A 14,837-nucleotide genomic window follows, 5' to 3' on the forward strand; every position below is an offset into this window, starting at 1 on the left:
GTCTCACTTGAATCGTTAACTTCCTTTACCAGTAACTTTAATCTGTCTCTGAACGTTATACTCGGTTGTTGACTCATTGGGTATCTTCAGCTAAGTATTAATACAAGTGAATTCCAAATTGGACGAATTATCTAGACGTTGGTAATTTGCATCAGAGAGTCTCTCAATTTTTTTTTTTAAAAAAAAGGCGCATAGAATCATCCTTAGGTTACTACTGTCGTTGTCATGTTAGACCTCAACCAAAAAAATGAATAATATCTCGATGATTCTGGTTCTCGATGCTCATCTGGCAGTATTTTTTTTTAAAAATTTTTTGTTATGTACTTTTCTTTGATTTTCAATTTATTTTTCAAATCCTTAACTACCAAATTTCCAGCATCTTTCATCCACGAGGTCACCACCACTTTGTCTTTTCTTTCGCTCTCCTTTGTTTGATGAAGGTCGCATTATCCAACCAATGTAAACCACGGATTGCAGTGGCATGTGCACGAAATCAAAGTCATAATGCTTTTCACTGCCCGCTTTCGATGGACACGTAACCCTACCCTCCAGGGGCCAGATATTCTTTCTCAAACATTGTCCTATGTGTCTAATAAAATCAAAAAAGAAAGAGAGAGAGAGAGAGAGAAAGGTATTTGTGCATTAAATTCTTCTAATTTCCTAAGCCCCAGAAAAAAAAAAAAAAGAAAGCTGTCTCATCCATACGCACCTGGGACGGCCGGGGCCCGAACGTGGCGTCTCTCGGGTCTCGTAACCGGCACGTCCTCTCGTTAACATCATTTAATTTATTCCATTTATTATAAAACTAATAACGGCAGTCAATATTTATGAATGGACCCGCCTCCCCGGGTTTTACGTCCCTCGCTACGCAGTGATGCGCTCCCCTTTGTCCCCTTTCTAAGAAAATAAATCAAATAAAATCCATCATCGCAACCATAAGCATCAGACGGTGGAGAGAACACATCACTTGATACTCTCCGTGGGTACCGACAAGATGCAGCGACTGTGTGAAAGCAAAGTCGGGCGAAGAGTGGACGTAGAAAGAAGAAAACAAAGAGAGAGAGAGAGAGGAAGACAGCTCCGAGTTTTGTTGGAGCCTCCTTGCTTGTATTTGGGAGTGCGAGCGAGCGAGCGGCGGAGAAAAATTCGGACGGAGAGATTAAACGAATTGTTAGAAAGAGAGGCAAAAAAAAGAAAAAGAAAAGCCATGATTCCGATTCGGATCACGTCACCGCTCGCCGCTTTGACAACGAAGCTTCTGGTACCAGAAGCAGCAGGACTTATGATCGCTTAGAGAGAGAGAGAGAGAGAGAGAGAGAGAGAGGATCTTCTTTTGGATCTCTTGTGGTTCTCTCTTTTGTTTATTTTTGGGCTGTGGAACTCCCACAGCCTCTGGTTTGGCTTTGGCGGGAAGGTGGGAGATGAGGCGGGTGGGGCGGGCGGAGTCGCCGGAGGTGGTGAGGGTGAACGAGTCCTCGCCGGAGTCGAGCTTCCGCGAGCTCGACGACGTCTTCTTGCAGGTACTTTTTGTGGGGAGCCTTTTCGCTTCTTTTCTTCTGGAAATCGGAATTGCTTCTCTTGTTCAAGAACCGGCTTTTGATGGAATAGTGGGTTTAGATTGATCCATGAACATCTTGTGAGTGTTTTTTTTTCCCCCCAATAGTTTTTCAGTATCTGGTTTCACGGAAAGGGAGATTCTTGAATGGTTACAAATGATATAAGTGTTTGAGTTAGAATTTTATGGCATGATGGAGGAAGGGATTTTAGTCATTGAGAAGTGGTGGATATTGCAAGATTATCAAGAAAAGACACTGGAAACAGATGCAATCTTTGTCTTGGGATTGATAATATTGATTAATTTTCTTCTTTTCTTGCTGGATGTCCTTACCTGTGATGACGTTTTCTTTATAAGAAAGGTCGAACTGGTTGGTAGATAGGTACTGTGAGACTGCTTGGTGGTAGTACTCCATCATGGACTGTTGCTTCTCAGTTTGAGATGTTTATATGCTTGTTATGATTTAGTAACCAGTGGTTTTCAATAATGACAGAGGATGTAGTTCTCGGTGGCTATAGATATGCTGGCAAATTGGTTAAGGCAAACGGGAATGGAGGCACAGTTATTGAGTATTTGTCGGTGTTGTGAAATTTTCAGGAAACAAGATTTCAAGCATCTTAATACAACAAAAATGGTTTCTTGACAGTTTATAAGGCAGAAAATGGGGAACATAGGCAGTGATTGTGTGCTACAGAAAGGGTTTCTTCTTAAACAGACTATGTTTTGTAGGATCGTGGTAATCTGAACTAACAAGATGTTTAGAAACAAATCTATGTGTATTCTTTTAACAGGAGGAAATCTTTACTGGATATGGTAAACCTTAAAAGGCAATTTTTCCATCTCATTGATGATTTATTCTGGCAAGCCCTGAAGACCATCTTACTTTGGTGCTTATGGAGTCTTTAAGAGATTGACTAAATTTTAAAACCATATCAGCTTTTTTCTTTTCTCATTGAGCATTTACTTTTCTTTTCTTAGGAAGAGATGTCATTATGTGTGTATGTATCTGTTTAAACAGAGAAAAAGTTGGGAGGAAAAAAGCTTGTTTTTGAGCATAAGATGTTAATGGAGTTATGTTATGTTCTGTGTGCTTACCATAAATTAACGATCTCTTGAAACTATTTAATGGTCCAACTTGAGAATTATTCAGCTAACAATGAAGGTGCTGGATAAAGATCTTGTTTTAAGACTTTAAGAAACTAATTTACAATTAATAAGGTAAAGGAGGAAAAAAACCTAAAATGCCATCTACTTAGAAATTTATAGCAATGTCTAGGAAGGAGCAAGAATCCTTCATTCAAATATTAACTGTTACCTTAATAATATCACATACACATATAGATATTAGCTTGGTAAGATTATATTTGATATAACAGCTAAAATATTATGAATTTGAAAGAGATTTGATATTACATGAGAAAACTTTAATGTTGAAAGAAATATAGTGGAGTATGATTAACTTTTTGGTAAAACAGTAAAAGGAGAAAGTGAAGTATGCACCTCATCACTCAGTGGGAATGTTGGTGAATGAGCCACAGGTTTCAAGTCTGAACCTCATTGGACCACGTACTCAATTCTCTTGTCAAGGAAAGGGATAATAAAAAGATAAGATGCGTGAGAGATATCTTGCATTGTAGATCTGTAATTCAGTCCCATCAAGTCCTCTAATTTCTTTATAACTTGTATAATTTACACATGCTCTTAAAATCTGTGGATCTTGACCAGCAAAGTGATTCTCTAATTCATTAGATTGTTAAAGAAATCTAAGTCAGCTGCCTAACGCATGCCAAGTGATGACTACTTTGATATCAAAGTACTGCAAAGTGTGCTTGTGCTTGGATTTTCTTTAAAACTGTAGTTATGAAAAGATCTTTGTGTAAAGATTTTTGGTTATAGAAGATATGTTCTAGAAAGCCAAAGAAAAGCTAGCTTCATAGTAGAGATCTTGAGATGGTATAGCAGGAATTTTCTTCTTATTTTATGATGATGTAAAATGAATGCATGGCAAGACATGCTGAGATTAATTTTGCTTTTAGAGGTTACTTTTTTGCAATTTCACAAAGTATTGTTGTATAGTATGCATTTCGATCTGAAGTTCTGCTTATTTTATTTTGATTTCATTTTTTTTGTAATGCTTCTTTGTTAATGTTGATATGCTGGCTGGTGACAAATTAATTGCTCAGATATAAATACAGAAAATAAAATTGAAATTAAGAATGCCATGGTACCAACTTTTATTTGATAATCAGTACTTAAATGGATCATTTTTGTCTTCCAGGATTGTATTCCCTGTCTCGAAGTTTATTTCTATAGATTTGTGCTAGATGAGGCCTACTGAGTTATATGCAATTCACGTTTGATCTTAATTAAGGATTTAGATGTTGTTACTATGGGGGCATGCCATGCTGTGCTGTGCCATGCCAGCCTGGCATAAGCCATTCCAGGCCAAATAAAAGTAAATTAAAATAAGGAACTTTTGTCTCCATATCTAGTAATGAACTTGTTCAATCTGTGCACAGCTAGCCTCATACGTTGATGCGAGGTGGCATGCGTTGATACTGTGCAATATGTAGGCACCCAAACAAACATGTCACATGTCTGGCAGTGTCAGCACCAGACCAAAATGGACCGGCGCCGCCGTCATAGACTGGCAGTTAAAATCTTGTTCTTAATACATAAAACTCTACTGCTACAACTCTACAACTATGAAAAATGACTTTTGCAGATATGTCATGTGACCACAACCTCTGTACCACTAGATACAGAACCCATTTATTCTGTTGTTGTATGACAAATTACATATCAAATTAAAAGAATAATTGATAATATTAGGAAAAATTAAGACTGATAGGGACAGATAATTAAATTAATTTAAGATAATATGTGCCAGATTGATTATAAATGTTAATGAAGTCATGGTTATCACTGTTTCCTATGCCCATTTATAAGGGGAAAAGAATGCTGTGTTTCATCTAGCAGAACCCTCTGCAATACAAGTTATTGATAATTAGATCACAAGATTTTTAAATTATTGTTAGAAATAACAAGGATAACATGAACATGATTCAGAACCTAGATAATACTATGCACTGCTACATTTCATATTTTCATGGAAGCAGTATACAGGACAGAATATGCAAAGTAATCTAAAGTAATAAGTTTAATGTATCTGTCAAGCATTTGCTCTGTCTAAATCTGTATCGCATGTAATGCAATTTTGCTATCTGGAGAATTCCTATTTGTTGTTATCAATTGTGAGCACCAAAGGATGCATGTCAACTGTAGGCTTCCACGTGCTTTATTTAGTTACTTGTCTTTCAACAATATGTATCATTTAGAACTCACTTAGGTGAAACCAAATTATGACATATGGGTGTCGAGGGGGTTCATGTTTTGTCTCTCTGTCTCGCATATTTTCATGATACAAGAAACCAGACTTCTTCTGTGTCCAGGATTTACTGTCACGGACTTATTATGGAAGCGGTAGCATAGGAGAGAGAAGTTACTGATTATGTTTTATAAATTTTACATCAAATGACCGAAATCAGCAATGTCTAACTAGAAGTCAGCATTATCTTGCCTTTATGCGATTCAGTGGGTACCAACATTGATGAGGCTCTATAATTTCAACTTCTGGCTGTGCAATAAAGTTATTAAGTTGCTACCTTCTTCACATTTATTCTGATTTTCTCCTGTATTTGTTTTACCTTTCTATATATATTTTTCCTCTGGTCTTCAAGTACTTTGATGGCAACTCCAGTTACTTGAACCCTCTGTTTGTAGTCATCTCTTCAGCACAACTCAGAATTTCTACCACCACTCAACAGTGTTTATATGTGTGTCTTTGTCTTAAAGCTTAGTTTCTCAGGATTTCCCTTCCACCTCATATGCTTTTAGATAGGATTTCTTTGTAGGCTTTTGATTTACAGTATCTTATCAGTTTCATTGTCCCAAGGGTGTAAAGAAAAATGGAGCACTGATGGAAAAGTCTTTATATTGGTTCATGGGACAAAGAGGAGTTAAGCTCTTTCATGGTTCCAAAGAGCTACACATAAAGCATACTTCTTGCAAAGAAAATGAAAAAACATATGCTGCCTCTTCCTTAGAGAAATTTCATTCCACTTTTATATTTCTCAACTAATTGTTGGTTTATCTTAAAATTATCATTTGACAAGAAACATTGAAGGATGAACAATACTGTCCAGTGGATTATTGTACTCTGTCCTGAGGTTCTTGGCAGCAACATATCTGCTGATCTTTTGATATGTTGAACTTTTTTATGCTTTTTTATGTGTGTTGCTCATGTAATTTGTTTGTCATGTAGACTCAGGCAAGAATATGGCTTGCAGAAGTTCTGCACATCAGATTTGATGAGGAGATGGCCATTGCTGAATTACTTGCGGATGGAGAATTGCTGTATGTCTAACTATTTCCTTGATTTTATCTTGTTGCTCAGCCCATGCCATATATTGATTTTTGGTTCCTATCCATGATGATGCGCATGTATAAGTATAACCATTGATAATTTTGTTAATACTAACAATAAAGACATTGTTTAGCTACAAGGCTTGGTACGTTTTCTCTTTTCATGTAGGCACACAAGATTTTTTTTCTAATGCAAGTCACTTCATTTGTTGCTTTCTGATAAATGTCTATTGCTGCATACCATGACAAATCAGATTGGAAGTATATCTCATACACATCAATATCCTGTTTTTTGGTAAAAGGATATTCAGTTCCTCCTCCAGCTGGTTGCAGAATGGCATTGGGAAGCCATTAAGACTTGTTACAGAACCGTAATTTTCATAAAGTCGTATGGTATAACAAGTTAAAAGTTTGTCATTTAAATCCTCTGACTACACAGTTTTAACTTTTTGTATATCAAATATTATTCAAGAGAAATTATTGAAAAGTGCAATTTGCTATACAGATATAGAATTGCATGCTTCATTGATAATTACTGGCACAGCTTTATTTTAATGCTGAATTTACGAAGGTGTAATGAAATTCAAGTTAAAGTATTGCAAAAATGCATCAGCAGGCTGTCAAAAGATATGCAAGATGAACTAGAAGCACCCATTTATCTGGTTCATCTGTTGCCATCATTTGGTCTATTTCATTCTTCTATTGTTCATTATACGCCTTCTTCTTCTTTTTAGTGAGGGCATTCTTACATCACATTTTGATGGATCTCATTGATGCTTTTCATTGTCTTTGTATTCCTAAGCTTGCCATGAGCATCCTTTGTGTTGATAGCTTATCTATCATTATTCCACAATCTGAATTGATTCTGTCCTTATAATCCATAGGTTTCTCGTTCCAGAGAGCTAGTCATATTTGTCCGAGTATCGTAAGGCTGTCTTCTGATCTAGCATTAACTATGTTCGAATGTTGTCCTCTTTTGGTTCATCCCACTATATTCTATGATACTTGTCTTTGATTGGTTATTTTGTTTGCTTGATTCTCTCCAACACATTTTGTTTCCTTATATTTGCTCTAAAATTGCCAACTGATTTGATCTTGTCTAATGTCTAAACCTGTTTCATTTCTTACTAGGGTGGAAATCTCTACTAAGTTGTATCCTTGTTGGCTTTTCGAGTTTATCCTCTGCGTAAAAAGTCTCAAATTTTTGGGATATTTAGAGAGCTTGCCACCTTATTTATACTTAATTTTCTAATGTTAGACATAAAGCTCATTGTGTGGTGCGTATGTGTGCACACATGTGTGTGTGTATGTGTGTTGTGTATATGTTTGTATAAAAGAATTTTCACAGCCAAGCACATCATGTTGTGTCCAAAAATCAACTTATGTCACAAGAGTTGAAAAACAAAAATATAGGTATGTGAATCATCCAGAGTATATCACCTAGTGTACTAGGAAATGTTCCACGCATACATGTGTACAAGCACTAAAGGTTGAGCCTTGGTACAGCAGTAAGATTGCTCCATTGTGACTTGGTTGTTATGGGTTTGGAATACGGAAAACAGCCTCTCTGCATCCATGGTTAAGCCTGCTTACATTTGACCCTTTGCTGACCCTACAGTAGTGGGAGCCTTGTGCACAAGGCCACCCTTTGTTACACATGTACAAGCACATTTGCACCTGCACACAGATGTGGACATGCAAATGCCTGCTAATGCAGATGCAGAGATGCAAACAAGCACATGGGCATGCTTATGCTCACATAGACATACGCATATGCACACTGCTACGTACATACAGATGGTTGTAAGTATTTACTTATTTATATATGTCCATGTAGTATTTGATGATTGATGCAGTGTGTGCTTTGACATGTCCTCATAGCTGAACATATTCAAAAAACGAAATGTCACATCTATGTACTACAAATTTCTTCTTTCTTTTGTGCACGAAATAGTTTCTTACTGTGTGTTATTTTGACTTCTTTTACATGCCCTACAGGTTCCAAGTATCAAAAATAGTATGGAAAATGCTCTTGAAAAAGTATCCAGAGCTGAAGCATTCAAAAGTTTATATATATGAACGAACTTCTTTTGGCAAAAGTAATAGGAAGTACATGCCTTATCCCAAGGTTGACTCATTTTTGAAGGTATTCCCTACCACACATCAACTTGTTTAATTTTGTACCACCTAGAGATCAAAGTGAATTTCAATTACAACATTCTGGAGTTAATTTTAGCTGAAATGTTTTCCTTTGCAATTTAGTTACCTCTATCTTGGTTACAGAAAAAAAAAAAAAAACTATTTGATCTCTAGGTATTACAAAGATCAAACTCTACAATGTTAATTTGTGACATCCACGTATCCCTCCTAGTTCTTGAGATTTGCCATCATTACCTTATTGATTTGCCCAACTGTTAGGCTCTTTTTTTGCCCTTCCTTTTTTTTTTTGGTGGTGGAAACATTGTTCAAGTGTTTCTAAGGCCATTATATAACATCTCTTAAGACTTCTTATTTGTAGTTGTAATTCCTTTACTTGGTTAAACATGCCATGCTACACAAACCAATTACTGTTTCAGCCCTTGTCCCCATCTTTGTAGCATTTGGCACCATTTTATTTCCATGTTATTTCAATTAGCAGATTAACTGTTCCACATTGATGGACAAATCTGCATTTCTCCTTTCATTTGTTTTAGAATCTTTTTGTGATTCTTCATTCTACCTTCCTGGCAATAGTGGTTCAGTCCTTTGCTATTCTTTTTATTTGTGTATTTTTATGTTATTATTCTAGCACTATACTTTGTAACTTCAGTAGACTTATCCTCGGCTACCAACAATTATTTGTGAACTAATTCCATATATCTCGATTCACATATGCTTGTTCAGTGATTCTAGATGAATCAGCATCAGCCCATATCATGCGTTGGAGTTCCATTTTTCCCTTTAACATTATATGGTAACACTGATGGGTAAAACATCATATCTTCTAGCTGACAACTTTTATGCCCATGGTTGGCTTCTCATAACTTCTTTATAACGTTGAAGCAATGATGAAAGTGCATCATACTATGTTATAGAGTGTGATGCTGTAAAATAGTTATCTGGCCGTCACACATTCTGTATGTTTGCTGATCCTGATATGAAGCTATTGTTGGTATTAAAAGATGTTATCAGATCAACTTATCCATTCTTTGTGATATCAGGACTGAACAGATTTTTGGTCATAAATGTAGCAATTCCTTTTGGAGATGAAGAGTAAAAGCACTAATTCATTTGTTGAAAGGCATCAAAAAGGTTATATCACAGTTCTATCCCAGATCGCCAAATAGTTTCTCCCATCATAATGTTGCACATATTATGGTCTTGTCCAATTTCTTCTTGCTTCCTGTTGACATATATAATGTCTAACCTGTGTTCTCTTCCGTATAGAAACTTGCCTACATGACATGCTAGCTTCCTGCTTGCAAGTTACTAATGAAAAGTCTTAAATCCCTGCTATCTTCTCTGTTTAGCCAATTTAATAGCCCGTTTGCAAATATCTCCTTATTTGTAAAAAGCTGATGCAGTTTTCTTCATAGTTGCCACCTGATGTATTCCAAATCATATTATCCATGAAAACTCATATACCCCTTACTACGAAAGTTGTCAAGATTCTGCATAGCAAACTAGTGCATCCTTGTCTTCTCAAAGCTTGCCCCCATGAATCCATTTATCTCTTATGGTATTTCCACAAACAATTATTTTATGTATCCAATTACTCTGTTACTCCTTTCTCTTTTATCTTTAAAAGTTGCCAAACTTGTTGTATATCATGTAGTTGAGTGGTTAAAAACACAAATTCTTTTGTTTCCTTTCTCTTGGAGGCAAGGGGCCAAGTTGTTTTTAATATGAGTAAAGAGTTAAAATTTGTTATGGTTTTCAGAAGTTGCTAATGTCTGAGAAGTTTGCTCGTTGACAGGTCTGCCAGATCCTCGGGTTGACTAGCATTGATCTGTTCTCCCCATCTGATGTTGTTGAGAAAAGAGATATTCGCAGAGTCTGTATGTGTATACGTTCTCTCTCTAAGAAAGCCAGGTCGAAAAACTTAAGAGTAAGACGAAGAACAGCAGAATTGCATGATTTGGAGCTGTTAGAGAAGAGTTATTCCAGTCTGATAGGTCATTTGGTTGTTCTGTGGCAGGTTCCAGATTTTGATGTGGTCACATATGCAATAGTCATGCCCACTGATCTGGTTGGTGGTATCCGCAGGAACTTGGAACAATCACAGTGTAGCTCATCAAGTTCCAGTGGATATAGTCCTTGCATTGATTCAAGGGAAATATACAGACAGGCAAGCTCCCATATCCTATAACCAAATAGTGAAAATACAGTTGTGGCATACTTGAAGGTGCTTTTTGTTCATTGCATCAATTACCATAATTTGAGTCAAGCATCCTGATGGCATTATCTCATCTTTCTTGTAGAGGAGTTCCAGTGGTAACCATGCTCAAAACCATGACTCAAATTCTGAGTCTGATGAAGCAGAAAGCAGTTTTGCTGGGTTAGAATTTCAGAGTCCACGGTCAAATGCTTCATATGATGCTGCTACCCTGTTGAATAGTGTTGGAGGGAATTTCCCTGGAGGAAACTCTGTTGATGATGAAAATTTATCTCAAATGCACATGGACTTTAACATGGAAAGCCAGGAGTGTCATGAAGATGGGCAAAAGAGTAGGCTTCGTGGAGAAATTATGTTAACTGAATTAGCAGATTTTCCTCATGCATCTGTTGGAAAAAATGACAACCATAATTTCATAGAGGCGCTTAATTGTAAGTCATTCTTGTCCCATAACGAATGTAGAACTTATCAAGATACAAGGACCTCTTTTGCTCAACTGGGAGACATGAAATATCCAGACTGCCATAAATCTGGTGAACAGATTCACAGTGCTGATATCAACTGTTTCCAAAGATGTGCTTCATGCTTTGAGGATTCTATGTCTGGATCAGATAAGAAACTTAATGTCGATGGGAAAGAAGCTTATGAAGGGTATGTCGGCTCAGTGTTGAGGAATATGAATGATAAAAATCTCTTTGCTAAATGCACAACCTCCAATACTTGTACAGATCTTGACAATGAAAAAGAAGATTTTGCCAAGGCATCCATAGGTGCTCAGGCTGAAATTGTATGTGATTCTCCAGGAGAGGATAATGTACAATTTGATTGTGTGGCTCAGTATGAGGATGTCTTCAATGATTGTTATAAATGCATACCTGAATCTCATGATAGAAAGCCTAGAAGTAGTGATATCATGGAGTTTTTAGATGGAGAATGTGATCTACCTCCCAGAGGATGTATCGATGTTGTTGCTGGAAATGAGGAGCTTAAACATGATGGAAATTTTGTCGATTGGAGGACTTTGCCAGCAGACATTATCAGCCATCAAGCAAGTTTTTCAGACTTAAATATCTACAGCATGGACAATTCTAATTTCCTTAATTCTGATTCAGTGGTACTTGGTGGCTCAGTCGGTATGGACACAGATAATTTAGATTCAAATGGTAGAGGCATTAAATACGGGGATAAAAGGAAACCCTTAGAGGAGGACCTGGATTCTGAAATGCTGTCTATGGCTGAAGCTCATGCTCTTTCAGAAAATGCAGCAACTGAAGACAAATTAAATAAGTGCGACTGTACCACTACTGATTTGCATGACAGAGAGAGAAACGAGGACAAGGATCTGTTGACACCCAAAAGCTGCTCTTTAAGTGTCAAAACTGCAGGTATCAATAGAACCTCTTTGAATGGGATAAAGTTGCCACCTGTTCCTCATTCTAGCAAACCTGTTGAATTTCTTAAATGTGATACTAAAGAATCACAGCCTGGCTCGAAAACTGAGGATGAAAATTCTGCTGGATCTTTATCATCAAATGCAGACAAGCAGGATCGTTGTGTGGGAACTGTAAGGCAATCATGCAGCCAATATCATAACCCACCTCCTGCAGATTCAGCTTGCAAAAGTGATGAATGGGTTATACCAGCCCATTCTGATATCCTCTCTGATTCTGGGACCACGGAGGATAAGAACCACAGTGCCACTGGCACAGTCATGTCAGATGGATGTTCCAAGGCTGAATCAGAAGATGCTCTCTCACAGAATGTATGGATCACCCATATCAGTGGAACTTCAGCAGCAGCAGTGAGCCAAGCACCGGACAACAGAGATGTTTCCACCTCCGATCGTGAGATGGATGCAGTTGAACAACCAGATGATTCGACGGCGCATAAAGAAGATACCACTTACGGCCATCCCATGAGTCGTCCAAAGCATGAATCCGTGACCGATTTCAACTTTCGTGGTGTCAAAAGCCAATTAATTGCTGGGAACTTTAACACTGCAAATGAAGGTGGATTGAAAGATTACTTAATTGAACGGAAGGACAGTTCCTGTTTTAATCCATGTGAAGCATGCAAAGATCCGATGGTAGAGATTAAACAAGACGGTCCTGAGAAACGATGTGCAGAAAATAGTCTGAATTGCCATACTCAGAGTGGAAGCATCCCAGACTTTTCCACGAAATGCAGCTCACAATTGATTGAAAGAGAGAATGACGATGATTGTTGCGTGAGCTCTTCGGAAGTAGAAGATTCATGTGCTCGCTGGATGAAACCTTGGTCAAGCAGTTGTAGAGGATCTAGCCAGCGGCTTCTCTCAGTAGAGGAAATGACCCTCAGGCATTCGCATTCATCTATGCCGAATGGCATGTTAGCTATTTGTGATTTCGATTCATCATGTCAGCGGCAGATTCAACAAACTGTTATTGATCCATCAGACAACACATGCTTGCCAATGGGAAATGATATCATGCAGAGAGAAACGTCAGGAAGCCTGGGGATTGATTGTATGGACAGAAGTGAATTTAATGGGTTGGAAAAACGAGGGACTGAAGTTACCGAAAATTCCAAAGCACCCTGCACCGGTTACCCAAATGAACTTGATGGCTTGGAATTTGCGGATACCCATAATGCAGGTCCAGAATCACCACCAGGTCAAGGTGGGGATTGTGAAATTGTGTCCATGTATGAATCTGCAAGTTATGACAGCTTTGCCTGCAATGGCAACGATCGGCAGTTTCAGGACAACATTTGGCAGACTCAGGAAAACCTGCCCTTCTCAGCTCCAGGATGTGCAGTGGAAGGGGAAGAGAACAATTGCATGGAGCAAATTTCCGAGGTAAAATGTAGGGGACATGCATCTCTAATTTTAAGCTATCTTCATCCCCTGTAGAAGTTTTAGGATTTCTTTAATAAATTTGTGCGTATGGGATTTGTTGAAATAATCAAGAATTTGTTTCTTTTAATAGGGTGCAGAAGAAAGTGAAAAGGAATCGGTGACGACACTTGTTTCAGGTGGGAAAAGAAGAGATGGAACAACAAGCGAGAGACACAGTTCAGGCAAGATAATGCTGAAATCAGTTGCTGGAGGAATTACACTAGTCGGTTCACTGTTTCTTTTATTACACCTCAGGTATGATAGCATGCTAATGGGAAGAATGGGAATTAAGATGTATGCTAGATTAAATCTCATCTGGCTGAACATTTCCTTTCTTAAAATTCTATCTTATTTTAAAGCAGGAGAAAGAGAGATAAAGAGAAAAATGGTGCAGCAGTTGTTGTGCCATTACAAATTCAAAAGCCAGGCATGGAGGGTTCCACACAAAAGAAAATAGAGATAGGTAAATCTGATTCACTGTACCCTGGAGAGAGGCTGAAGTTTTAGGACCAGGATATAATGATATTGAATCTAGGTTGCTTGCAAGTTACATGAACCTAGTAATTATTTAACAGACATAGCATCTTTCCTTTAATGCTGCTACAACATGCTGCAACTCTGGTTTGGTGAATAATTCATTTTCCAGGTTGTGTATATAGGAATGTCAAAATTAGTTCTTGACCTTATACAGTTTTTTGATAGGTGGAAAAAATGGCATGCTTATCATGCAATGTAATCTCGGCAGTGTATATGAAAATGTGTTCTGAACAATGTAGCAATGAAATTTTGGGCAATGAAATACTTGCTGCAATTTTGTGAAATTATAATTGGTACTTTTGTCATTATAGATTGCTGTTGCATGTCAATTAGATGATAGCAGGTGGCCACATTAGATGATAGCAGGGTTACCAACTATTAATATCTAATTATCATTTAATAACTTGAATTGTTGATTACTAGATTTTTATTATTTTTTATATTATAAGACTTTTTTATTTTTATTTTGTAACATTTATTATACTATATATTACGAAATATAGAGATAAAGTATAAAGAAACTGGGACATGGCGAAAAAATTGTGTGAGAGATCTCTGTGGACATTTCGAAATAGAATTGAAATTTAAAAAAATATATATGGGTCGAATTCTATTGCATGAATCTTTTTCTTGGTACAAATTAAATGGATCTTTAAACAATATATGTTCCCAAGCAAATAAACACTAAATCATGCGGTTTTATTTCATCAAAATCAATTTTTGTTTTGTTTAATAAGTTTGGGATGGATGGATAATTTCAATTCAAATCGAATAATTCAGTATATTTCACATTCATTTATTTTTTTGTAATAATAATTAATAGGAGTATGTTTCTGTTGATACAATCATAAATGCTAGCTAGCAGTAATACTATGGGTAGATATCGCATGAATTGGTAGAGCGGACGGGCCGAAGAGGTTGAGGTTCTGGAGGCCACCCAAGGTTTCAACGCTCCCTCACGCAAACTTTTAATGTTATTACCGTTTTGGACAAACGTAGCCAAGGGATAAAATGCTTCTCGCTTCAGCTGTGACTCCATCCTGCATCGAGAGGACAAAGGCGCAACAACC

The 14,837-nt window shown here is 37.3% G+C and overlaps 1 protein-coding gene across 4 annotated transcripts; it reads left to right on the forward strand.

Annotated features, from left to right (window-relative positions):
- The first annotated feature begins 1,086 nt into the window (after positions 1 to 1,086).
- On the forward strand, positions 1,087 to 14,051 carry LOC105041326 (uncharacterized). Of its 4 annotated transcripts, none has more exons than XM_029263468.2 (8): positions 1,087 to 1,520; positions 5,880 to 5,971; positions 7,979 to 8,126; positions 9,936 to 10,067; positions 10,158 to 10,307; positions 10,441 to 13,191; positions 13,322 to 13,485; positions 13,590 to 14,051. In XM_029263468.2, exons 1-8 carry the CDS (start codon positions 1,422 to 1,424, stop codon positions 13,735 to 13,737), a joined length of 3,684 nt encoding a protein of 1,227 aa, XP_029119301.1. In that variant the 5' UTR covers positions 1,087 to 1,421; the 3' UTR covers positions 13,738 to 14,051. The 4 variants fall into 4 exon arrangements, with proteins under 4 accessions (XP_029119301.1, XP_019704444.1, XP_029119302.1 ...); XM_019848885.2 differs by having other exon boundaries at positions 1,090 to 1,520; positions 13,593 to 14,051; XM_029263469.2 differs by lacking the exons at positions 1,087 to 1,520; positions 5,880 to 5,971 and adding an exon at positions 9,181 to 9,271 and having other exon boundaries at positions 7,988 to 8,126.
- Positions 14,052 to 14,837: the final 786 nt, after the last annotated feature.

Source organism: Elaeis guineensis, chromosome 3 (genome assembly GCF_000442705.2).
Source record: "Elaeis guineensis isolate ETL-2024a chromosome 3, EG11, whole genome shotgun sequence".
NCBI lineage: Eukaryota > Viridiplantae > Streptophyta > Magnoliopsida > Arecales > Arecaceae > Elaeis > Elaeis guineensis.